Raw genomic sequence first — 26,919 nt, forward strand, 5'->3', positions numbered from 1 at the left:
CCCACCCAAATTGGGAAATCTGAATTCGATTTGTAACATCTGAGTTTTCGCAAAGACAAAAATTAATTAGAATTCTTTGGGTGAAGTAATCTTCTTTCGTGCTAAGTAGCAATCAATGCCGACTTTCTGTATTATACACGGATGCTCTTGTTATAATTGTCGTTTTTTTTGGGTCTTCTTTTGTTTTTTTTTTTAATAACTAAGCTGAAGTAGTCTCTGTTGGTTTTTTAAAGCAGATATTGAAGGTTCTTTCCTGTAAGGTAAGTATTTAAGAAAGGAAAACATCTTTTTGGAACCAACATCTGCACCTGTGGTCTTAAATTAATGAACTAACAAAGCCATGAAAATGGGGGGTGATTTAGTTTTATTTTGCAAATCAACTGGAAGTGCTCATGTCAATTATCCATCAAGGGAAATTATCACGCGTAGCTCATGGGTTGAGAAAAACTATAGAAGAGCTATCTAGTAAATGCCTCAGTTGATATTCTGGAAACATTTTTAAAGTGTGTGGTGCATGTGATTCAGCCATGAAAACAGCTGTCATTGAGCTCAGTGTCACGTTAAGGGAGCAAGTGGGTTGGATAAAATGCTGGCGACGGGTTGGAATGCGCTTTCTGAGCGCGTTAAATTTCCTTATGTGCCCACGGCCCATAAACATGGCGCGTGTCTGTACCTGTACGGTGTCTTGTTTGTTAGTGAATATTAGAGCAACGTGAGGTCATAGCAGATATACACAAGTGCGATTGGGGTGGGCTCGGGTTGGATTTTTTGAGACTGGTGAACAATTTTTTCATGATATAAAACAAACAGGATTCAAGTTGGGGAAGTAATGAATTGTTTAAGCAGGAACTGTTAGCTTCTAGTATCTTGTGTGGTGTGCAGGAATCGTGTCTGTCTGACCGACCATTGCTCGAGATTGCTCAGTTATTTAACAAATGAGACCTGCTCCAGAGACAAAAGGACAGACTCATCATTACAATACCAGTTCGCTTTTATGTGGTGAATAGATGGTAGATCACAGTATTTAATTGCAAGCCTATAGCACAGCACATGGACCCTGAGATCACAAACGGTATCTGACCGATTGTCAACACCGCATGCGCCATCGGTACCTCATCCGGCTGACTATATGCGAACAAATGAACTGCAAAGGCAGGAGGGAGAGGAGCTCAGAGATGCATGTTTATGTCAGCTTTTGAGTTATGTACTGTATATCTTCGGAGCTGTACGCATTATGACTACGTCGCATACGTAACAGTTATTCGTGTATTTGGCTTAGAATTCCTCTCATAACATTTTGTAATTGTGTTTCTGAGTCGGCTTGCTTAGTGATTTTGTGTTTCATTTTCTTGCGTAAAGGATGTCAGATTTTCATGTTTTGGTTAATGACATCGCACACGCTGACCTATCCTACTGAGACACAATTCGGTTTTGGATCTTAAGACCCTCTGCCACTAAAGAGGAAAGATGGACAAGCTTGGCACCTTAACCCTTCCAGAATAAATGACCTCCTTCAAGTGCCACAGCTTGAAAATGCGAAATTTAGGTGAGTTTTTTTTTTTTTTTAAATACTGCGCAGTAACGTGGTTTGTAACTGTTTTAGTCACAAGGAAAAGGTAGTAACATGTGTACTTGTGTGTTCTCCTAAATTCATAAAATGCCTGACCTCTAGTCAATCAGCTATGGAGGCAGTGCTGCAATTTTTCATAGTTTCTCAAAGAGTAACGAGTAGAATAGAGATGTTTCTGAGCGTTACCATGATTTAATTTATCTTTATTAACACAGAAAAATTTATATCGCATTAGAGCTAACTCACATACATAGGGTACTTGAATATGGAAGTTTGGCTTGAGCACAGAAACAATTGAAAACTCTGGAGGTCTAGTCGCAACTATATAGTGGGGCTCACAATTTAGGAAAATTTAGAAGTAAGCTGGGTCGGCATATCTTAACTTGCCGTGAGTGTGAACTTACTTCAAGATTGTTCGTAACAGGATTGTCCTCAGACTCATTATAGTGCCCATTCATGAAGCCATTTGTACTCATGGCATCTTGTCAAAGAGCAGTTTGTATTCAAAAGACGTATGGGCAGTAAGAGCCCTGCCCAAAGATTTCTGGTATTTTATATTTGATCAGGACAGGAAAGGGGCGGGTTAGTAAAGTGCGCGAGTCGCAAAGACACAGTATTTAGAGTAGACAATTGGAAAAAGCCACTGAGAAATTTTCATGAACAATGGTATAATGTGGGAACAGGCAATGTCGATGGCAGATGAAGCCAGTGCTGGTGACAGATCTGTAATGATACACCCAGAATGATCGACGGAATAATTTGAAACCCCTCAACTACATGCATTGGATCCGTATCGGGAGAGAACATCAGCTAAGAATTCCACATCGATTTTCAAACAGCGTCACGAACCATCAACCTCAGCCTGGACCAGATTACCAGATTAAGGAGGTCCACTTTCAACAGAGACACAAGTACAAATAAGTGACATGGTTTACCTAGTTGAGAACACTACACTCTATATTGTGACAATCCGAAAAACCCTCTACGAACCTCCTCATCCCAACCTTCATGCCTCAGCTCTTCCACCCACACTGACACACCCACGATCCATCGTCTACAGCCAAGCGGCAAGGACAACCACATTCTCCAATCCCTCAAGAGAACAACACTACAAGATGCTTTACACAAAGCTTCTCAAAACTCGATAAGTCCGACAAGGAAAAACACAGGAACAGCAATCACGAGAGACCAAGACGTATGTACTGAAAGCCCCTGCTACAAGATAAGACCCAAGAAAAAACACAAGAACATCCACTGACCAATCAACAACCTACACAGGACGCTCACGCTTAAACTCATGCCCACCGTCATCATCAGTGATTCGTACACACCACAGCTCTGGACGGAGAAATGATCACTCGTTTCACGACGTCCTCGAGAGGCAGGCCAGTCTCTCACCCACAGACACCATGACACACCAATCCTTCTTAGGACATATTCATCACGAGCAAATCCACACACCATACCAATAGCACAACGCTAAATAACACGCCGCCATCCATAGCAACAAACCCTCGATGTCAACTCTGCCAACAGTACACCAGCAACATCATCACAGCGAACTACCAATAAGCTACAAACATCACTGGAGTGTCATTACACCTGGGACATACCACCGACATGTTATATAAATGGCATCCATGGGCCAGAATGTCCATGAATGAGGTACACTATGGCCAACACGGACATAAACATAAAGGATCAATGGACAACAGTCAGATATTAAGAATGGCAATATACAAAAACTGTAGGAGAACACTCAGTCTCCTGGAGAGAGAGAGAGAGAATGGTTAGCACTTACAGAAAAAAACTTCAGGACAGACTCACAAAGAGAAACTGCTGGGAGCTTTCAGTCATTTGCAAATTTGACACCATCGGCGCAGGATTAAACAAACTTGAATGGCTACCAACTGTGAACAACAAAAGTCAGTTTCTTCGGACGTTGTGGGGGTTACACATAAAATGCTACTAGCTCAGTGAGGAGTCAAGGCGCTTCGCGTTGATGGCACCCGACGTAGGAAACGTAGAACCTACGTTAAATGCATCTCAGAAGCCTTGTAAATTCTTGCCCTGCATGCATGATCATGACGAAGCCTTGTCCGTCTCGACTGTGAAAAACTGGGACCAAATATGCACATGTGTGGCGACGGTATTAGAAAATGATGGGTATGTTCGACGACCATGAAAACGTTAGGCCTAATTTTATACACTGCTATAAGTCTCTAAAGGTGCGATTCAGTCCGAACTGTGGTGGCCGAGGTTGTGCGACAACATAGATTTACTTTGCGCATATAATCACGCGAGAAAGATCGGACATGGAATATCATGTTGTACTCCTCAAATAACGCTTCAATGAATTTCGGCTCTTGCGTCACATTGATTTCAAGCACAAGTGTTTAAATAAGGCAGGCAAAAAAAACCCACAAAGGGCACAACAGTTCGGCAGTACGTGAACCGCTGCCTAAAAGGAAATGTGATAGAAATAATCGGGAACAATGATTAATAGGGCCGTACACTTTTTGCATGGTGCTGGTGGCAGCACATGATGGACCCACAAGTGGACGTTCTGACACACCACATACTCACGTGAGATGGCCAGGAAGCGAGGTTCATCGACTCAGCTTATGTCTTCCAGGAAGGCCACCTATTTATATCTTGTAAATTAAAAATTAAAAGGAACGGCTGCACAAGGGAATTACTTACTCATTCCCCAAGAAAGAAAAGAACCGTTGGGAATGTTCAAATCCTATAATTACTTACTCCGGTTAGGATGCTTAGTTGAAACCGGGCTCCTTGATGCCAGGCTCATGTGCTATAACAACCATACACTGCAAGCACTGGACAGTGGTACAGGAGCTGTCACTACAGTCAGTGCCAGTGGAGAGTGCATTTGCCAGGGTCGCTGGCGATCTTCGTTGCTGGCCTTTCGCCGAGACAAGACCGGTGTTGCGATACGCAACCACCAATGTTGCCCGCTTGCCTATTGCTGCCTTGCTAGGATGGCCACATCAATCCTTTGTGGAAAGACTGTCTGGCGGGGAGAGAGCAATTAGGGCCTGGGTGGGAGGCTTTGAGAGAACAAAGATCCCTCGAATATATAACACGTCTGAGGGGCCGGCATGAGTACGAGCAGTAGCGGGACACACCAGAGACGCAGGGCGATTAGAAGTACCAGAAGAGCAACACACCTGCGTCAGGAGGCGCTTGCCACAGCGGTACACAGGAGAAGGATCCTGAAAACAAAGTTTCAGCAACAGCCCAGGGGTGGTTATAGGTGTGACTGTCTTGCGCGTGGCTGTGCCGCTTTGATAGGAACCCTCCTCCGCTCACAGGGTTCACTTGATGGACTTAAACGTCTTCTAGGACACACTGTACCACACGTACAACCTCAACCCTCGGCCACGCCCCTTTCATTACAACTGGCTGTGGCGAAGGAAATGTAGAATTCTGTATCGTCATTAAAAAGAGGCTTCGCCACCTCCTCTTATTATGCGACATGCCTCGGAAACCGATCGCTAGGTTGACAGCACGTTTGAGGCAATTCCGAGATGATATGAGTAATCATCAGAGAGGTTTCCCTTATACTTTTATCTGAAATGATAGTGCTTCCAGAGATGGGCCCTGTAAGCAAACCACGCCTCCCCCTTTCGATGTAATTACTGTAATTGATGTACATAAGAGAACTTTAGAGGATTAAAAAAAAAGAAACTCACATAGAGGCAGAGAGGAATGTAAGAGTGAAGGTTTGGTATGTTCTGGTTTGAGGAGAGCATTTAAAAACAATCAAATCAATAATTGTTATACAGAGAAGGTAAATTGAGACAAAAATAATAGGGTACTGTCCCTTTGTTTCCAACCACTAACAGACTGATGTTGGCACGAGAAGGTTATGAAGTGGATATCGTAACCATATTTTTAGCATTAAGGAAAAGGGGAAGAGGAATTGTGTGATGGAGGTACATAGATAGCTGCAACTACCAAGTGAATTTGTTATTCTAACAGCGTAAATTATATAACAGCCTTAATATCATGCTTCTTTGGAATCTCCTATGGACAGGAGTGGCATGTTGAGGAGGTATGTGATAGACGTCAGAAGGTTTGTTCTCAATGAAAAGCGGGGCTAAAAGGATGGTTTCAATTGCTCAAACTCAATCTCTAACGGAAGTTCGTTAAGTCTATGCGTTCTTACAGCGTGTGCTGGGTGAGGGAGATAGTAGAGTGGTGATGCGATGAGGGACTGGGCCAGAGGGAGGAGTTTATAATGACAGGGGCTCAGTGGCAACACCATCTGCTACTGTGCTCCAGGCTTGGGGATGACTTGGCTATTTCCTGAGCCCTGCCACGCAATGCAGGTGGAGATTCAGATTTGGAGAACGAACAGCAGATCCAGCGTTTGCTTCTCATCTCAACGCTGGTACTTCCTGCCTAAGCCCCTCTCAGATCGTTCACTGGCAATCTTTCACTGTACTTTTGGCTACCCACACATCCTTCCTAATCATTCTGTTTTATTCCTCCATGTGCGTGTTACTTATATAAGTTTCTGTGAAAATTTCATCTCCGCGTCTTCTTCTTACCTCGCGAATCACACAGCATTGCATGCACGCCCGTGCCGTGGTTGTGGACGACTGATGGCATAACGGGACTGTCTGAGAAATGTGCAGTCTGCATGGGGAAGTGCAAACCCAGGGTGATGAAGTATGTGGGTGCTACTCAACTGGGACAAGAGTGAGTGCCTATCGTCAGTTAGATATTTTAATGAGAGCCATTTACAGACAGAGTTAAGACAACTCGAAAAGTGCATTCAAGGGGATATCTATCCTCCCACCATAGAACATCCTGAGAGTTTGATAGACTATACACCTTAAACATTGACGACTAGGATGGGTCCAATTGGATCCCATCCTAGTGAATTAGCTATTCAGGTGTTAGGACCGCAAGAAAGGCATATAGATTGTCTTAAAGACGTAACACGATTTAATGAGGTATTCATTCTGCGAGGCTGCGAGTTGTCTGGTTGTTGGACCTGTGCTTGTGGCACATCTACATTATACACACCCTATAATTTTTATAAGGCTTGAAGTATCACAGGGACAATCAACACCATGCTATCACAGGTACGGCAGCAAACTAGTACGCTTCCAAACGAGACTTACGCCAAAATTTAAAAGCATTTTTGTGAATGAAGGAAGCGGAAATCTCAAGTGCGATGGTAGAGTCAAGCTTATGAGCTTACTTAATTTCTGACTTCTACATCCTTCAAAGGTCTGAGCGCATCGAGTTTTACATAATTCAGCAGTTAATAGACCATAGCAGTGATTCACTGCTTCTTTCTAATAAGAATATAGACTAAGATGTGTCCTCTCTTACCGTGGGCTTGCTGAAAGATGACGCTTAAGAGGAACAGCCATGTCAGCTGAGCAAAGCCCCAAACCCCCCTCTTCGACATCCACAACCAACAGCGTCGATGGATCTCCTATTTAGATAATCATTGCGATGCAGCGGGCTGTAAAGCTTGATGAAGTCAACACAGCACCTACATCACCCCCGATTCGCGTGCTCGTAGCAGGGAAGAATCCTGCTGCCAAGACGCTGAGAACCTCGTCCCGCAAAATCCCATACCTTTCCCCCATCTAGAGCGTCAGCATGCTTCGTTCTACATCCTGGTAGGGAGTTAATAACATGATTTGTTCCCTTAAGAATTTTCAAGGGAACAGATATACCCGCAAAATCCACACTTCTAATATGAAGTCCAATCGCGGAACGTCACCTCTATTGGTGAACAGATTCACCGGAGATGTTTCTAATCCTATGCACATTAACAAGGTAACCATAATAAGGATGATATCACTCGTCCTCTATCCATGACAATACGCACCTTACTCGCAGTGGAGCCTGGGTCAAGATCGTTTGTTTTATTCAGCAATGCCTTCAGTGCAATGGCCTTCAATGCCCTGCAGTAACGGCGCAAGATGTCGGTTGCAAAAATGCGAAGGCGTTGAAAAGTTACCGTACTATGGGGGAACGGTAAGATAGGACCTGTCGCGCCAGAAACCATGTAAATCTCATATAGCATAATACAGGAGTTGGTCTTTGAGTTCCTCTCACGTACCCGTCGATTCATGACATTAATTTGGAGGAATTCGTGATCACCATATACCATTCCCATCAGACACTGTTAAGTCTTCTAGAGTGTCTAGCGAAATTTTCGACTCCGTAACAGTAATGGCTCGGACTGCAGCAAAGCCCTGGCTGATCAATGCGATCGACTAAAACCGTCGCTTGTTTTAAAATATCCGTGTTTGGTACAGAATGAAGGGACTACTTACCAGGAGTCGCTTCCATGGCTTCACTGTCTGGGCTTCTTCTCGCTGGTGAGCTCGCAGGGAGGACTGTCGGAGGTTCTGGGGTATATTCGAATTCAAAAAGATCCTGAGGTCTGTTGGGGCTATTACGGACTGCTGTGTGCTATCAACCCACCACTACGGGATTCTTATCCCAAAAATTAGTGTTTGCTCCAGCGTCCCGCCTTGGAACGGTGAAGGGGGAGCTAGACCAGACCATACACTCGAAGATAACCACTTGATATTTCCAATCCCAAAGTCTGAATCCACGGACGATGAGTGGGGCAACTGGTAGCAGCTGAATCCGCCAAATTGCATGTAAGTTGCAAGCATGGAGAAGTAACGGCATGTTCTCTCGCTCTATCCGTAAAGTATTCGCCTAAGACCTTCTCCGTGTGCCTCTCTGGCTTTCTGGTACTAAACCTGTTCTATGTTCTCTTCAGTTTCACCGAGCACTGAGGGAGTCGCTCGTCGTGATGAACCTTATCACCAAGACTGTGAATTATTCCTTATCAAAACTATTTGCATATTTCCCCGTCTTTTAGTAACGCAAGATGGTCTAGTGAATCAAGCAATGGCCTTCACATGGAAGGCCAATATGAGCGTATCAGCCTTGTAGATCCAGAAACCTCTGTGTGGTCCACAGCTCGGCGCTCTTTCTTACGAAATACAGGAGACTGCATGTGACGAGTGCAAATGAGCTCTGTGTGGTCACCTGTGTGTGTGTGACCCTCACATGGACAACTCGGAAATGGAATTCCAAAAGTTTCGCGGGGATTCCAGGCTTTTTCCCTGTTTACCTGGCCAGTCATCAACGTTTAGTGTCCCGATGCTATCATGATGCCTGTGACAATGGTTCTGAAACCAAAATGGGAGTGGCTCACTTGGGGCAAGAGTCAATCGCTCCTTCTGAGTTCTAAATAATTGAGTAGTCCTGATGACGTCATAGCCAAGACTGACCTGCCTCCAAGTGCCCCCGTTTATGTCAAAATAAGTTATGTTTCTATCTGGTATCCTCACGACGCAATGAAGAAAATGGGGACTGGTCGACCTACTGACCCACCTGTAGGACATCGGCGACGAGGTATGTGGAGTAGAAGTGAAGGTCACAATGAGTGCAAGTCTGGGGGGAGGACCCTTAAACTGTGCTGTTAAGTATAAACAGCCATGGAAGCTAAAGCTGCGCTCTTCATCAAAATCGACTTATGTCACTTTTCTCTTTCACCGGAGTTAATAAGCCGGTGTTAGTCGGGGGAGAGGAGAGTGGATCTGTAAAAAGCAGCAGAGTAATCGAGTTAGTGCATCTCAGTTCATAGACTACAGACGGGTCTAGTTAGATGACTGTACCATGAGTCCCGAGGATTGACTTCTGTGACTTTGACTCTTCTTGTAGTCAGCACTGACTCTATGGTTTTAAGACAGCCATAAGGGAAGGGATTTGACTCAGTGGCCAGTTGAGTCAATCCCAAGTTTGATTTGCATTGCGCCCTGGCTGATTTAAGCCAGGGCACTCATGATAGCAGCGACAGTTAGAGAAGAGAAGATAACCGTCATGTCATTGCCAGTTTTCTCTGGCAGTAGACGGTACAATGAACGACTGGTAAGCCATCTCTGCGTATCATTGCAAAGCAATTGAAGCTGGTGGTGTAAGCGATCGAGATTTGATGTACGCCTCGGTCACCACTGGCGGATCACTAGTAACACAAAATTGGTGACGGGAAAACAAAAAGCCCGACGGGCTCAGTGCTCTAGTGCTTCTGGGTTTGCCGGTGCTAGACTAGGGTTTCTTGCAGATGGGCAAATCCAGGAGACAAAATATGGACCGGAAAGCAGACCTGCTTGGCTGATGTTTTTTGCTGGAGCAAGGAAGACTGATACGGAGTTGACGTTACGCCGAACCAGCCTCATGTAGCCCATTAACATTGCAGTCAGGGTCTCTGAGGACTCATGGAGGACGGAACGGGGGTAGCTGAGGCCCGAACTCCGCTATCGTGTATCACACCACCAGTCCTCAGCAGTCCCTCGTACAATACACACTTACCTCTTCGATTCGATGTCTTGGCTTTTAATGCAAGTCTCTCAGAGTCTGTAGCTTACAACATCTGTGTAGTCTATTTATGGTTCAGCGGAACATGTCTGATATCAAGTTTCCTTCCCCTACCCCAGCCACGAAAATGAAAGTTAAACCTAAAAGCAATCCTTGAGACTACCAATTCCACCCCCGGGCTCGAGTTTGTATCTAGAGCTAAGAGATGCTATCTTTAGACAGAGGCGATGTTCTTCCGCCCTAAGCAACTGAGACGAGTGAACATTTCGAAAAGCTTTGCGAACAATGCGCACGATGAGTCTATAATCCATGAAGTAGAAATCTGAGTGTGAATGATTAATGCTACTTGAAAATCTCTCGCTCTCTCCTAGTGGTAGAATGGTACAGACTAACTGGAAACAGCACGCCAACGTTACCATTTCTACCCCCTCTTTTTTCATGTTACACTCAACCAAGTAAAATGGTCAACTGAGGTAAGTGCGAATAACTATATATCCCTGAGGTGATAAATTTTTGAAATGTGAGTAAAAGGAGGATTACCATCAAGTCACTTGGGGACATGATGGGTGCATAGCTACTTTTGCTCCTGGAGAGTAGGTGGTGAGCGGCGGCCTCTCTTTCTTACTTACTCGCACTCAGGTTTATTCTGCTCTTTTTGATCCGGCACATCTGAGAGGTCCTCTGCTGCAGCCAGCAAGTCGCGAATGGTGTGCGTTGGGAGAGATCTTTTTTTAAAACTTTAGACATAGCCTTTTGAGAGGCAAGGCCACGCTTACACTACGGGATCGCATTGTGACGGCGCAAAATGATAAATAGTATAGCTTAAAATCGGTTTTTATTATAATAAAACCAGTATATATATAAGGTAATTTTCGGATTTTAATATAGCTCTCGCAGATTTTAGTACCATTCTGAAATTCGGGACTAATTTTGCCATGGTCAGTGTATCTTAACGTTCGATTTTCTTGAAGCGGATTTGCATTTGTGGGGTAGTCTGCTTCCGGTAGCACTTCATAGTATTCCCTGAGAGACGTTCCTCTCCCACCTGCCTGAATTCTTTGGTGCGGTCTTATCAGTCGGCAGATGGGCATGAGGCACCCTAGGGTGGGGTTTGAGGTTGTGTGAAGAATTCCACTTAGTCGGCCGCATCCATCCTCTCTCCTTCTGGAGGTGGACCTTAATCAAGTATCTTTAACAAATCTCTTGCTCTCTCTCGCTAACACTGCTAGTCCCTGATAGTGATTTCAGAGGTGCTGAGCTTTGGCCAGAGCTGCACACGCGCTAATAGTATCCATGGCTCTCGCTCCGAGGTTTTCAGGCCTTTGTATATTCGTAAGGTCACGCGATTAGCATGGTGACTAAACTGAGTGGTGACGTCGGTGAGCGTGCATGGATGCGTTCATCCAGCGAGCGATTACGCCTCTCAGCACTCTACGTGCATTAGTGCAGATATCAGAATAGCATGAGCTTACTTACAGAGACATATCTGTTTGCGTATATTCGCGCCTCTCACTCACAGCTGTACATACCACTCGCTCTTACCTCACGTGGAGCCCATATTACTTTCCCTGTGGCTCAGCCAAGAGAAATAGAGCATTGTTCACCTGAATAAGTCAAGAATTTATGTGTGCATATCTTGTGTTATCTCTTCCCCCTCTGTACTGTCCGCTGCTATTATGAGTGCCCTGGCTGAATCAGCGGGGGCCGCAAACGCAAAAGCAAAATTGGATGTGATCACTTGGACAGTCACATCCTGCTCTTATGGTTTAAAAAATAGAGTCGTCTGCGCTAAATAAGGACGCAATAATTATTAACCATGTTGAGCACCGCTCTTGTAGTAGTCTCTCACAAGGGTGCTTGTGTCATTACGAGCTGTGCACCCGAACTTAACTCACCTCCGTTGCTCTCCTCCTCAATCCCAACCTTCCTGGGGAACGTAGGGCGTTCCCCCTCCCCCCATTTGTTCATGAAGTGTATAATATTGATGGCAGATAATGAACAGACAAGAACTTGTTAGTGAGATAAAATGAGGGAGGTAGCCGAGTGCTCTCGCTTTTTCCCCCCACGGGCTATGACAGTCCAGCCACTACCAGAAATCCTCTCTTTACACAGGAAAGGAGGGACGCTGATGAGCTCACCCCCAGTTGCTTATGATTGAAGTACGTTTTACCAGCTCCGTTTCTGTACATTCTACCGGGATAACTGGATTTTCCCATTTTTACCCAGGCGCCCCCGGCCAGCCTTCACCTGAGCGCAGCAGAAGAGCACCACGTGGCTGAATGGCAACGACGGATCATCATATTCGCACGTCTTCCACGGGAGGGGGAAGAGCGGATCTGCTCTTCACTGTTGCCAGCATCGCGTCTACCGCAGCATTTCAGTACACATAGCAGGGTGACATGAAAGAAGTCAAGAATGATTTCTTTCCCCGTTTCTTTTTCATCGTGTGGTGGCGGAACTGAGGAATGCTATTCCTGAACCACGCATCAACTGTGTTTGACTCAGACTTTGTTGGCTCAGCCAAGAAGGCATAATACTTTCAGAGATCTGCTGGGACTGTGGGATAGCTGTAGTTCTCAGTACCGTTCCTCTTCATCCTATGAGCGTCCATTTGAGTGTCCTGGCTGTCCTCCTCTTTACCTTATCACGCAGCCTGTGTCATCTGGAATTTTTTTCAAACGCTTGGATTTCGTGTTCCTTCTGTAACGGAGTCTGATACAACAGATTTTGTCTCCCACAGCGAATCAGATCTAGTATCTCCCGCAATTTAGCGCTACTCCTCTCGTCGGGGTGGAGTACAGAAATCGATTTAAAGAGCCCTTTATATCGATATAAAGGGCGTTGTAGTGTGGACAGGTACAGCGTTAAATCGATTTAAACGCGTAGTGTAGACCAGGCCAGAGGCAGGCTCGATCGGAGCAATGGAGCCAGCCACACTGGGTTTAGCCACATGTATTGCTGCCTGGAGGAAGGAATCACTAGCAAAGGCAGGAGGGGCCTGCCATTCTCTGCAGTATCCAAATGAGATGGGAATTAGAAAGAACAAATATCAATCAGATTATATTGAAATCTCTGTTATAAATACATAACTAGCTCTGATTATTACTAAACAACAACCATGCCTCAGCAAACCAGTGACATATATTGCTCCCTGCAAGCACCAGCCATTTGCTGCAGCAATAAATTCTTTGAAAAATAAGTACCACATGGTGCATGCAGAAGAGTGTATGCCGATAAATCCTATTGTGCTTTGTTAACTATTTTTAAAGTTTGGCCCCATTGGCACCAGCATAGGCAGAGAAAGCTACCATCTCGATGAATCACAGCCTAGTACTGGGTATGTATCTGCTACTGAAGAAAGTTCCCTTATCCGCTGTTCACATAGTGGCCTGATCCAGCAAAGTGCTGACTTTGATACATTCAAGCAAACTGACACATAGTTTCAATGAAAAAACCTGGAACAGGCACAAGGGACAATTTATATTTTCTTGTAAAACTGATCCTTTTTTAAATGGGCTGAAAATTATTTGAAACTAACCAGCACTGAGCAATGCCATTTGCAAAAAGAAGAAAGGAATCAAAATCCATACTTTCACACATCGTTTCCTGCCAAACAGACAACAAGCTAGGCAGGAGTTTGTGTTTAGTTTGGTAAGAAGCAGTTTGCCCTGAAAAGTTCTGCTTGGCAATGGTGCCAAATGTTCAAGCCTGTTCCAAATCATGATAAAGTCGTTTCTTCCTAAAACTATGAGCCACCACTAACTAAAAGTGGGAGATGCAAGCTCATTACAAGTCAAGAAAGTGAAAGGCTTTGGTCGATAGCCAAGGTCTGTAAACCCTTTATCGCTGGTAAAATATGAAGAGTGAAATTCTGGCCCTATTGAATTCAATGTCAAAACCTCCATTGACTTCAGTAGGGCCAGGATTTTCCAAGAAATGCCTATGACAGAAACAGGACGAAGCCAGTGACCTGCAGGAAACCCTCAAAAATACCCACAGACGCCCTTTAAAAAAAAAAAAAAAAAAAAAAAAATCACAAATACAGAGTATTTTTCCTATCAGGTGCCCCCCTACCAGCATCAGTGACAGAATATTCCTGTGTTAATTATCAGCAGATGGAACCAAAGTACACTTGCACCTGCTTAATAAGACATGCAGTGCAACCCAGTTCTTTGGTTAATATATTTGCAGAATGCTTTGAACATTTAAAGTACTTACTGAGGCTGGGAAAGCAGGAAAAAGGTGTTTTTTTCTTGAAAGAACAATGAAACAAGGTAACATACATCTCAAATTATTCTCCATTGTTTTCATTAGTGATTTGGAAACAAAACTTCTTTACTAGCAGAATCAGAACCCTAATATGAACAGACTCAATAGTATTGAGGAGTATTCTCCCGTGCACATTGCTTCAAACACACAAACGGGATTACCACATGATGGTCTTTGCCTCATTCTCATTATATCTTAATAGGTCTATCTGCAAGGGTACTTACCTATTGAAGCAAAGATTTATTATTTGCAGTCTTATCAGTGCTTCCATTTCCTCAGGTAAAGATGTCAAAAAGTTATTTCTGAATTGTAGACAAAGAAAAGCAGCATTTACTAACCTTTAGCAAATTTAAGGGTTTCCAGAAAGCAAAATTTGCTAGTCTGTCCTTGAGCTGATGTTACTAACATGCTAAACTAGTCAACTGTTTCGTGGGTATGCCCAAACCACAGTTAGTGCAGATGGGCATCAAAATCACTGTTTTCTTTAGCATTTGGTTTTTGCCAGAGAACAGATTTTATCATAAAGACATACCCAAACATTTTGTAATGTGGCATCACTTTCATTTGACAATAACTTTCAGTATGTGTGGAGTAGGAATTAAGTAAATCAAATCTTTAATCAAGTCGCTGCCATAATTTCAATATTGCATTTATATAGCACTGTAATGTGTACCCAGCATTGTACCATGGTCAGAGTGATATACAAAGATCCACCCAAGGAGTTTATGGACTAAAACAACATGTAGTTACAGTTGAGGACATTTCAGTCAAAGTGTGCAAAGAGTTAGCATCCCCCACCCCACCTCTAACACAGAACATACGTACAATTACGTTCCCCAAACCCAACCTCTTTCTTAAAAGGTTTTCAGGAGCTGCTTAAATGAGAAGAGAAAGGGGGCTCGAGGAGATGGAATGGGCCATTTCAGATACAGTACTCAAGAAAGGGGGACTAATCACTGAGGGTCATTAAATGTTGCAGTCTTAGACTAAACAAATTTGCCCTCACTCCCTTCCTGGGGCACTCAGCCTTGTTCCCTCCCCATCAACCACCTCACATGGTCTTACCTATCCCTGCAACTTGCAGCCTAACTCTTCCTCCCACTTCTCCCTCTTCAGCAGACATAAATTCAAACAAGCTGGCTTAAATGTAACTAAACCAATGCAAGCTGCTGTGTCTGGCTACTTTGCACTATACCCTGGTAAGAAGTGCCAATGACAATTCCACCACCATGAATGAACACCCTGAGAAGTTATGAAGATTAAATGTATTCATCTGAATGACAATAAGGAGCTTACTGGATGTTACTGAAGACACTACAAATATAGTTGCCCAAGGACACACTCCAAGCTTATTAATCTCTACTCCTGATGGAATTCTGCGCCAAAAAAATAAAAATTCTGCACCAAAAAAATAAAAAATTACACACACAATATTTTAAAATTCTGCAAATTGTATTTGTCAATAAATAAATGTGGCTCCAGCATGGCAGTGGGGAGCATAGGCAATTGGCTGCATTGAGGTGGGAGATCACCTTGAAGCTCCCACTTCCCCTGGTACAGGGACTTGGCAGTGAGGCTGCACCTGACCCTGACACCGTGAAAGGGTTGGGCTTGCCCCAGAAACATCCCAAAGCCCAGCCTCTCTGCACCAGGTGCGGACAGGCAGGCTCAGCCCAGCAGGATCCAAGAGTGGAGGGGCTTAGTATGGGGGGATCCAGGTGTGGGGTGAGAGGTTTCTGTGTGGGAGATCTGGATGCACAGGGGCTTGTTGGAAGGAGGGGCTCTGGGTGCAGGGGCAATGGCACTCTCCAAAGGATCCAGGTAAAGGTGGCTGGGGCTCAGCAGGGGGATCTGAGTGTGAGAAGATGGGACTCTGTGGGGGTGGGGGGGTGTCGGTGTGGGGGAATCTGCGTGCTGAGGGTCCAGGTGTAGCTGGTTGAGGCTCGGTGGGCTGGATGTGGGGGGCTTTTCAGGGGGGTCCAGGTATAGGGGGGTAGGGCTTGTCAGGCTAAGGGTTCGATGGGCCTGATTAACGGCGGAGCCCCAGCTGCTGCCCAGGGAACACCGCATGCTGGTCTCCCGCTTCCCCCTGTGATTTCCCTGTCACCTTTTCTTCTCCATCTCATCTCCCTCCCCCAATACCCCATGCCTCATACTCCCCCCCCTCACTCCAGGGGTGCTGGGACAATTTGTATAGTGGGGGTGCTGAGAGCCATTGAACTAAGCCATCGAAGCTGTATATAATGGAAACCACTTCAAGACAGCACCCAGCACCTCTAGTTCCAGCACCTATGGCTCACTCCCACATTCCCCTCCCCTTGCCCTATTCCACCCCCACCCCCACTTCCCCACTGCCTCTTCCCCTCCACCCTCTCCCCCCCTTCCCTCATTTTCCCACCCCACCATGGGCACTCACTGTTGCACAGAGAAGAGAAAGGCTCCTCGAAAGGAGCTCCACTGGCACTAGGACCCAGGAGGCAGCCTCCTTCAGCTGGGCAGCTCTGCGCTTGCAGAAATGGGGGAAGGAGGGCCAGTGGCATGTAAAACAAGGTTACTCACCTTTGTAACTGTTGTTCTTCGAGACGTGTTGCTCATATCCATTCCAGTTAGGTGTGTGCGCGCCGCGTGCACAGCCGTCGGAGAAACTTTTACCCTAGCAACACTCAGCGGGTCGGTGGCCCCAGGCGGCCGCGCGCCAGTGCCCGGAGCCGAGCCTGTGGCGCGAGCGGTGATGCGCGCCGAGATTGGAGTCGGTGACTGGGAGAGGGACCTCGGGGCGGCCATCCGGAAGCGGTGACAGAGGGCAGCCGCTGTCGAGAGCGCTTCCTCTGGTAGAGAGTTTGCACGGACCGCTGTTTGCGTGCGAGGCCGGGCAGTGCCGCGGTCCGTCAGGGCATGAGTCCTGCCGCCTGAACAAAGCTCCGCGTCGAAGCGAAGTTAGCTCGACCCGGACCTTTGTGCCGGGGCCGCTTCCATGGTGCCGAGACTCGACGGCCGCTCTTGGCGACTGGAAGTCACGGGGAGCCGGTTTAGGCGTGTGCAGCAACCCGGGACCGGTGGGCCGGGGCGTCTGCCTTGGTGGCAGTCTCTGCCTGTGGTCGGGGTAGAGGAGCCCGTTCCAATGGCTTCAGCGCTCGACCTCGGAGAGAGGGGCGGCGTGGGGCTTCCTTCGGCCGACGCTTGCGCCCGGTGCGAGGAGCCTTCGCTGTTGGTCTGACGTTGCTCGGTCCGGGGCGGTCGTCATCCTTGTCGGTATACGCAGTGCGGCGAGGGTGCTAATGCTGCTTCCATAAGGAGCTGCGGAGTCTTAAGCGTCCCGCTCCTTCTTCGTGCAGCGGTTAAATGCTTGAATGGGGCACTTACAATGGGTATAGTAAGAAAGTGCATTCCCAAGGACTTAAGACAGGAGTCGTGGGATTCCTGTCGATTGGCCTAATTGCAGGCCGATACACTGCTTAAAGACCGGCAAGCCAGGCATGGTGTACCGGACGTCGGGGTAGGGAGAGCCCAACCCGCGAAAGATACTTATTACTAACAATACACTAAAACTATAACTTTTAACTGTCATAAACTAATAACTATGTAAAACAAGAACGATTATGTAAAAAAACAAAAAACGAGCTATTAACTATGGAAACCGATGAGGTCAGTAAACTGCACCTCACACTGTTCCATAAACGACCGACACAGGGGCGAGTTAAGAAAACTGAAAGGGTGCCGGGTCGGCTGGGGTATTTATGCGGCGCCATGGTGGCGCCACTCCAGGGGGCGCCCAGCCGACCCGCTGAGTGTTGCTAGGGTAAAAGTTTCTCCGACGGCTGTGCACGCGGCGCGCACACACCTAACTGGAATGGATATGAGCAATCACTCGAAGAAGAACCCTGTGTTCCCCAATGCCTCGCTTCTGTTGGGGGGGGTCAATACCCTGCCAAAATTGTGCCCACAGTCGTGCCCCCATGCAGCTTCCCTTTGCTTCCCTGCTGTTTTCTGCAGGAGGGGTGTTTTCTGCAGGCACACAGTCCCACAGAATTGTCCCAGGAGTAATTCTCAGAGAGCATAACTGTTTGGCACTGCCGTCACAACTACCCTTAAGGCTCTTTTCTCAGAGTCACTTAAACTCCATGACAGCCTTTACAACCCTGATGCAGAGCATTTCAGTCAGTCCATGTCTTATTTACTTAGGGCTTGTCCACTTGATCAGTTTTGAATGGTTAGCTCTAGGCCACCTGATCACCATCCAACTCCAAGCCTGCCAACTGTTCAACCATCATAGAAACAACTAGGCAAATGAAAGTTTATTTCAGTACTGCAATATTGTACCAACGGATGGTTTAAAATGGCATTAAAAGAAATTACTCTAAGAGGAATCCAGCAAAACATCACAAACCTGATATCCAAGTGTGTCAATTTATGAAGTACACAGAGCTCCAAGGAAATGGAAGAGAGTTTATTGAAGCCAAGATTCACATCACAGACTGATTCTTTCAGCTCCACAATCCTGCAACCCATTACAAATAAAGTTTATGACATGAGTAAAACATCTCCCTTTTTACTGTGTAATTTATAAAAAACAGCATCCTTGTTATGGGACTTTCATTGACAAGTCAGGTATTTTCTGTGCTCTTTGGGATTTCAGAGGCCATGTTGGCAGGAAGAAAATAATGGGAGATGCACTTATGAAAGCTGACTGTCCTTGAGGCTTATATTTTAATGCCAAGACACTGGACAGTCAGCTTTCATAAGTGCATCTCCCAGCAAACAAAATATTTCAGAAAGCTATGGCAAAAACGAACTGGATTTTCACTGTTAACTTCCACATTGTAAATTCTGTTTTACTAAAAGGCACTGAAGAGTCACTCTTCTTATTAGCCACAATGAAATGCAATAGCTTGTTTCAACGTTAAAATTAAATTCTAGTCTTTCATTTCCATTTCATTGTATCACTTTTGTGAATTACAGAAAACATTGTATTTATTGCTCTGGTAAGCAGTGTACTGAGATAATTTTGAGACACTTCGATGTGAACTATTTGGAAGTTCATGAAGTTAATTGAAATCCCTCAGATTAAGGCCTTACTTTAACCAACGCGGGAGATAATTAACACGCAGAGTACTCATCTCTCCAAATTGTGATTTCTCCTGAAATTCCTTCCTGTCAAGCAGCTATTCACATACGCGGTTCATCTACACCTTCCTCCCCCAGTTTTTAATACAGTGACTAAAAAATGGGGCTGTTTACACACACACTGGTTTAATAAACTGATTTTTCTATAGAATTCTAGGAATACACTTGCATTGAAGAGATATTTTCATTTAGGAAATAACACAAAATGGCTGCCCCTCTCAGTTGTATTTGTTTTCGTTCAGTGCCTAGTACAATGGAGTCCTGGTCCATTATAAGGGCTGCTGGGCACTATTACAATACAAATAAATAACAGGTCTATATCTAGACATGCAAGCATATATGATTATTACATATTTATATTACAATGTTGCTTAGAGACCCCCGTTAGGATCACAGCCTTATTGAGCTAGGGCTGTACAAACATATGAAGAGATGGTCTTTTCCCAGAAGAGTTTATAAGCATTTATGCAGGGCTCAATTCTACAGCTTCTAGTCAAGTGAGACTCCCATTTAAGATAATACAATTTTTGTTTGAATAAGGACTGCAAGATCAAAACTGTGGTATGGATGCAAAATACCGTATAACAGCAAGAAACTAGCTAACATATAGAACCAAGAGTGAATGTTATTTCATTCACGTGTGTGTGCCTAAGCACTGCAGCTTATACACTCTGCTTGTTAGAACACAAGGATGGAGGTTCCTCTTACCAGATAATATTTTTTATTTTACTGTACCCCCTAGAGGCCCTAATCAGGATTGTGGTTCCTTCTTCCCCTGGGTGGGCTCTCTTCCTGACTCTTCATCTCTGCCTCACTGCTGGTGGCTTGGCAGTTCTGATCCGTGGCTCCTAGCTTGAGCCACAAGGCTATTGTGCCAGATAGGGGAGTCAATTTCAGTAGCTCTCAGCGCCCCCTGTTCATCAGAATCCCTCCTGAAAACTCACTTTTTTCTTGAGGCCCACAAATAGTAACTCATGTTGTAAAGAAGATATCACTGTGCTATTAAATAAATCAGAATTAAGCGCATTCCGGTGTTGTCTATTTAATCTGTAAGCTCCTTGGGGCAGGGATCATGTCTTCCTTTGTATCTAGTACAGCACACTCTTAAGTGCTTTACAAATAAAAGACTGTGTTGCTCCCACTAAAGTTATTGTGACACTTTCCATGGACTTCCATTGATTAAAATGAAGTCCAATAATATCTAAAGCTACAGTACTAGGGGCTTTATGCTTGGAGAGTCTACCAGACTATCACTGACAGGGGAAAATGTTGAAATTATTTATGCTTGCAGGAAACACTAAACTGAAGTACCTGCAAAAGTTGCATTTTAAGTTGGACCTCATCTATAGCACACAGCTGTCAGCTCTCAAAGCAGTGGATCCACACAAATTATTTCTTTGGATAGGAAAAGGTGAACCACTTTGTGATGAGAACAATGAACAATCCTACAGATTCACCAAACTGGTGAACTGGCTGTACTGTATTTTTATTATGTGAGGTGTCAATGAAGTATCCCCTCATTTGTTTCAACAACTCCTAGCAAAGCAAAAAAATAAAAACACACACACACATTCATGCATGTGTGTAATGAAAGTATTACTGAGCCATCTCTTCTCCTAGCTAGGCTTCTTTCACTTACAATTAGCATCTATGTAAGATACCTCCACACTACTCGGAATAAGCAAAGTCCTTTTAAAGATAAGGAGCAATTGTCTTATTCATAGCATCATAACATAAAATACATCTTGAAGTAGAAATTAAGATATGGAGTAAATATTCTTGGCAGCAAGGTTAAAAACACAACGTTTTAATATATTGCTGATTGACCAGGAGAGAAAAGAATCATTAGGATGTGGAATGACATCTACTAAGAAGTAGCTATACCTTTTCGGAATTTCATTCAGCTGATTCTTGCTGAAGTTTACAGTAGTGACAGAATTGCTTCCGACTGCATTAAATATTTCATCAGGAATCACAGCTGCTCGTTTCTCACTAAACAAAAAGCATCTTATTTAGCAGAGTAACATGAACATGTCAGTCATTCTCTGTTCATTAACTGGACATTCTTCCTCTTTTAGAAAGATAATCAGCAGAAAAATTTACTGAAATGTGGATGTTTTTTAACTCCTCTTAACCAGAAGGCTATCAGAACATGGTGCCATGGTACCTCATGCATAGGCAATTTTATCACCTCATGCTGTGATCCTGATCTGTTGTCAGATCTTAGAAGATGCACAGTCTTGGGCAAAATCAATACCTCAAACATGTAAGTGCCAGAGGAAAAGATGCTGGGTCACTCTTACCTCAGAGCCAATGCCCCAGTATAGTGCCACAGGTTCCCTGGTGCTGGAGCGGTCATCTTTCAGATGAGAAATAAAGCTGAATTTCTGAACATTTGTGGTAATTAAAGATCTCATGGCATTGTTCATTAGAGAAAGGGCATTAACCCTATTGTTCTGGCCCTATTCCAGCTCCAATAATTACATTATGCACACACTCTGCAGTTTCACGTGGACGTGGTATTTTTTTTTTCAACTTCTTGACCTAACCTTAAGGATGACACGCAAATTCGTGAAGCATTGCTTACATTTCAAAAGTAGTTGAAGAGATTCCTTACAAACCACAAAGGGGTTTTGGGAGGGTAATTTCTTAATGTTTCTAAAACTCTTGAGATCTGATAAAAGGTACTAAAAGTGTCTGATGCATTAACTTTTGAGTGATCTTTAAAGAAACTCTGCCATGCTTGTTATAGAGCACATAAAATAAAAAGATACAGAAGCAACACCAGGATGTGCAAGAGTCTAGGATCTCTGCATGTCTGGTATGCACCATGTAGGGCTGGTCAGAAAACCAGAATTCTTCCTTGCAAAAATGTTAGAGGTTTTGGAATTTATTTTCATTCCCAGTTGGAAAGAAAATGAAACCTTCTGAATTTTTCACCAAAAAAAACCTGTGTGCAAGAGAGACAGACAGACACAACCCAAAATAGACAAGAAAGTGGTGGTTAGGGCCCTTACCTGGGATGTGGGAGATGGAGGTTCAAGTCCTTCCTGGTTTGGAGCAGGGACTTGAACTGTGGTCTCCCAGGGTATGTCTACACTGCAATTAAAAATCCATAGCTGGTCTGTGTCAGCTGGCTCAGTCTCACAAGACTTGGGCTAAAGGGCTGTTTAACTGAAGTGTAGATGTCCATGCTCTGGAGTGAGACTGGGCCCTAGGACCCTGCAAGGTGGGAGAGTTCCAGAACTCAGGCTGCAGCTTGAGCCAAAAACGTCTACACCATAATTAAACAGCCCTGCAGCCTGAGCTCCACGAGCCTGTCAGCTGACATGAGCCAACCATGGGTGTCTAATTGCAGTGTAGATATCCCACACATCCTAGATGTGTGTCCTAATCACTGGGCAGTTCTGGATGAATGCCTGGCTCTTTAGCTGTCTTGATCCAAGAAATCTTCTTGATGAAATTTTTGTCCAAACTGACATATTTCCACAACATGTTTCAGTTTTGATAAAACAATGTTTTTTTACAGAAAAATGTTTCATCAAAATATTTTGACCAGCTCTAGCACTGAGAGTCTGAAAACAAAGGAAATGTAAAAGAAGAAAGGATTCTTATAGTTCTAGAAATAGATAGCCTTTGTGAAACACATACCTATATTCTAATACTTTTAATGCAGTTATGGCATGGATGTTAATCCTTGACTCACTTGGAAGAGTCATGGCTGTCACAAGAGACCCCTCATTTGGGCTAGTTATATCATCTAGAGAAAACATAACCATACATGTAAAAAACAGCATTTCATAGATGTTAATATTTGTATAAGCACACATGTAGTACCCTCTCTCAAGAGTTCCTACTGTTTGTTATCTGTCATCTGGAGGAATATGGCGTCAGTGGTTAGAGAACAGTCTGGAATATATCTCTTTAGTAAATCCAGAGGATTGTAGAATCCAAATCTATAACTGTGCATGTATGGAGCTGCAGCAAAAGGCTTTAAGACACCATGTACCCATGGGTTAGTATAAGAATCCGTCAGAAAGTACAACTATATTCTAAGCCTAGTTTCCTCTAAGAAAGGAAACTATACAGACTAAGCAGCACTTATGAAAAAATGTATGGGAGCAGATATAAATTAACGTAAGAATGGCTCTACTGGGTCAAACCAAAGGTCCATCTAGCCCTGTATAGTGTCTTCTGACAGTGGCCAGTGCCAGGTGCCCCAGAGGCAATGAGCAGGTAATCATCCAGTGATCCATCCTGTCGCTCACTCCCAGTTTCTGGCAAACAGAGGCTAAGGACACCATTCCTGGCCGTCCTGGCTAATAGCCATTGCTGGACCTATCCTCCATGAATTTATCTAGTTCTTTTTTGAACCCTGTTATTGTCTTCACAACATCCTCTGCAAGGAGTTCCACATGTTGACTGTGCATTGTGTGAACAAATACTTTCTTTTATTTGTTTTAATCCTGCTGCCCATTAACTTCATTTGGTGACCCCTAGTTCCTGTGTTATGAGAAGTAGTAAACAACACTTCCTTATCTACTTTCTCTACACCAGTCATGATTTTATAGACCTCAATCATCTCTCCCCTTAGCCGTCTCTTTTCCAAGCTGAAAAGTCCCAGTCTTATCACTCTCTCCTCATACGGAAGCCATTCCATACCCCTAATCATTTTTGTTGCCCTTTTCTGAACCTTTTCCAATTCCAATGTATCTTTTTTGAGATGGGGCAACCATATCTGCATACAGTTTTCAAGATGTGGACACACCAGGGATTTATACAGAGGCAACATGATACTTTCTGTCCTATTATCTATCCCTTTCTTAATTATTCCCAGCATTCTGTTCGCTTTTTTGAGTGCCGCTGCACGTTGAGTGGATGTTTTCAGAGAACTATCCACAATGACTCTAAGATCTCTTTCTTAAGTGGTAACAGCTAATTTAGACCCCATCATTTTATATGTATAGTTGGTATTATGCTTTCCAGTGTGTATTACTTTGCATTTCATCTGCCATTTTGTTGCCCAGTCACGCAGTTTTAAGAGACTCTTTTGCAGCTCTTCGCAGTCTGCCTGGGTCTTAACTATCTTTAGTAATTTTGTATAATCTGCCAATTTTGCCTCCTCACTGTTTACCCCTTTTTCCCCGATCACTTATGAATATATTGAATAGATTAGTGCCAGAACAGATCCCTGGGGGACACCACTATTTATCTCTCTCCATTCCGAAAGCTGACCATTCATACCTACCCTTTGTTTCTTATCTTTTAACACATCCAGTTATGCTTTTACTATAGAGGGATCAAAAACAACAACATGTATTATTTTTCAATCCAAACTTCTATGAAACAGGACTGCTGCAGTCTTCAGCTTATCTAGCTCTCAGACTCATAGTAACAGGTGCAATACCTAGATAGATATTGCAATAAGTGTAAGTATAACTAACTTTATCATCTACAGCATAGCATCTCTATATAAACTGAGTCTGATAAACTACCTATATCCATACTCACTTTACCCAGTTAGTGCAAGGATTTAATTTTTCAGGACAATATCGAAGAACCTGACATTTCAAAAGTCATGTGCAACCCTGTACAAGGGACTAAACTGATTTGTTTAATACTGCCATCTTCTGGTGCAAAGAGATACACATTATAAAAAGGAATAAATCACCATACATAGTCAGTGAAAGGTATTATACTAGAAGCAAAAATGGTCCTGAGTATGTGCATTCAAACAGCTATGCTCAGGCTATAAGCTACCAAGGCCCCTTCTGTATTAAATGGAGAAAGTTTCTCTAAATTCCTAGGTGTATGAGGTGATTTTATATATATACTGGATAGCATAGTGGTTTATATATATACTGATTTATATATATTTTATATTACTTATGGGTAGCATATGTGTAAAGCACCGCCTTTGTACGGGGAGACTGCCCTTTGATACGAGAGACCGGGGTTCAATCCTGGTGGTACCCAATTCTCAGTAAGGGTCCTTGGGCAAAAAGACCCCTAATGCTTCACCTGCCTACCTCAAATTGAGAGTGACAAGAATAGGAGAGTCATGCCGGCTCGGACGTCCCCGCGATTAACAAGTCGCGCCAGATGTGAGACCAGGACAATCTGACGAAAGATGGGCTACTGAACAAACCATTCATGGATGAGACAAGAGACATGGAATGCTACATACACTTAGTACCTATGAGAGGGAACTATGACAACTAGAGGGACTGTGGGATGACAAAGACCTACATCCCACTTACTGAGAAAACAGCTAGTTTATACCCAACGCTTTCAAACACAGTAAGAGAAGCTGCTCTCACACGCTGATAGACCACCACAGTACATCCTCAGTGACTCGAGGTTGAGGAAGACACATACCACCCATAGGGGTGAGAAGGGATTTTTTTTTTTTTTTTTTTTTTTTTTTTTTTACACACACACCACTATTTTCCCTTTAAATAAAAAACCTAGATAATTTAATCTGTTTTCAGGCATACTACCATATTTTTTTCCATTAGCTTTATAACAGAGACATTTAAATGAAAGATCCTGAGAAACAAGTTAGAAAGGTTCATGGTGCACATTTTCTCTCTCGAAAAGAGCAGAAACAAGCACAGGCAGTGGGATGGCTAGGGCTAGAGAGGGCTCAGTTCCCACCCCTCCCAATCTATTTTCTTATTTTTCACTTAGGTGCTTTTGGAAATTTTATCCATGGTCTTTCATACTATTATGTCACTTTTTGACTCTCCTATCCAGAGAGGTAGAGGCTAGATTCAAATGTAGCATCTATGTCTTCCAAGATCAAATCAGTTGTGGAAAAAGTGCACTGCTAATCACATTAGGAGAACTGGACAAGATAACCAGGGCAACTGTTCTAAGTTCTAATGCATTTAAAGCCACAACAAATTAATTAATTAATTAAAATAAATAAATAGTCTCCTCGTTCAACATATTGCAAAGTAATACCATACCTTGGATTTTGCTTCTCAGATACTTCAGGAGTTCTTGGGTGCCTTTCTAAAAATGCAGAGAAAAAACAAGAAGATAAAAGCACTTGTCAATCAGTATTGACAGAAACAATGGATGAAAAGGGTCAGTATTGTAGGGAAAGCTCATAGCACTGCAAGTTATTATGGTTGCATGACACGTCCCACTATAAGATCAAGTTTTCAGTTGATTATCAACTTTGCCAAAAACTTTAACCATTTGGGCTGAAGATTTCCGTGTCTAGTTTCTGCCTCAGGCTAATTTTTTGGGGGAAATGTCAATCATTTCCAAGAATGAAGTCAGAGAAAACCACACTGTTTTGCCAATGTTAAAAAATTATGGTAACCTTTTCTTTAAAAAGCTCTAATGCCTCCATGCTTTGGAGCAAAGACTTGAAATTTGGCAGGGGGTGGGCCTTTGGATGTTCCTGCGAACATCCACCCAGATTCAGCTAAATGTAATAAGCCCTTGAAAAAAATCTCAGTTCATGCACGCTCAGTAGAGAGTTCCTCACAGAGTGATCAGTTCAGTTTTCTGTACGCTCTTGTCATATAGCATAAGTCCCAATTCTGAACCTTAGC

The 26,919-nt window shown here is 43.9% G+C and overlaps 1 protein-coding gene across 2 annotated transcripts in view; it reads right to left on the minus strand.

Moving 5' to 3' along the window:
- LRRC40 (leucine rich repeat containing 40) overlaps positions 1-26,919 on the minus strand; it is a 47,958-nt gene that overhangs the window by 6,843 nt on the left and 14,196 nt on the right. For both annotated transcript variants that reach the window (XM_032778465.2, XM_032778466.2), the window contains exons 9-13: positions 26,323-26,368; positions 23,003-23,111; positions 21,236-21,343; positions 18,615-18,725; positions 14,452-14,529 (exon numbers count right to left, since the gene is read on the minus strand). In XM_032778465.2, the coding sequence (XP_032634356.1) occupies positions 14,452-14,529; positions 18,615-18,725; positions 21,236-21,343; positions 23,003-23,111; positions 26,323-26,368 (452 nt within the window). The remainder of the gene's footprint in view (positions 1-14,451; positions 14,530-18,614; positions 18,726-21,235; positions 21,344-23,002; positions 23,112-26,322; positions 26,369-26,919) is intronic.

This window comes from Chelonoidis abingdonii, chromosome 7 (assembly GCF_003597395.2).
Source record: "Chelonoidis abingdonii isolate Lonesome George chromosome 7, CheloAbing_2.0, whole genome shotgun sequence".
Classification (NCBI taxonomy): domain Eukaryota; kingdom Metazoa; phylum Chordata; order Testudines; family Testudinidae; genus Chelonoidis; species Chelonoidis abingdonii.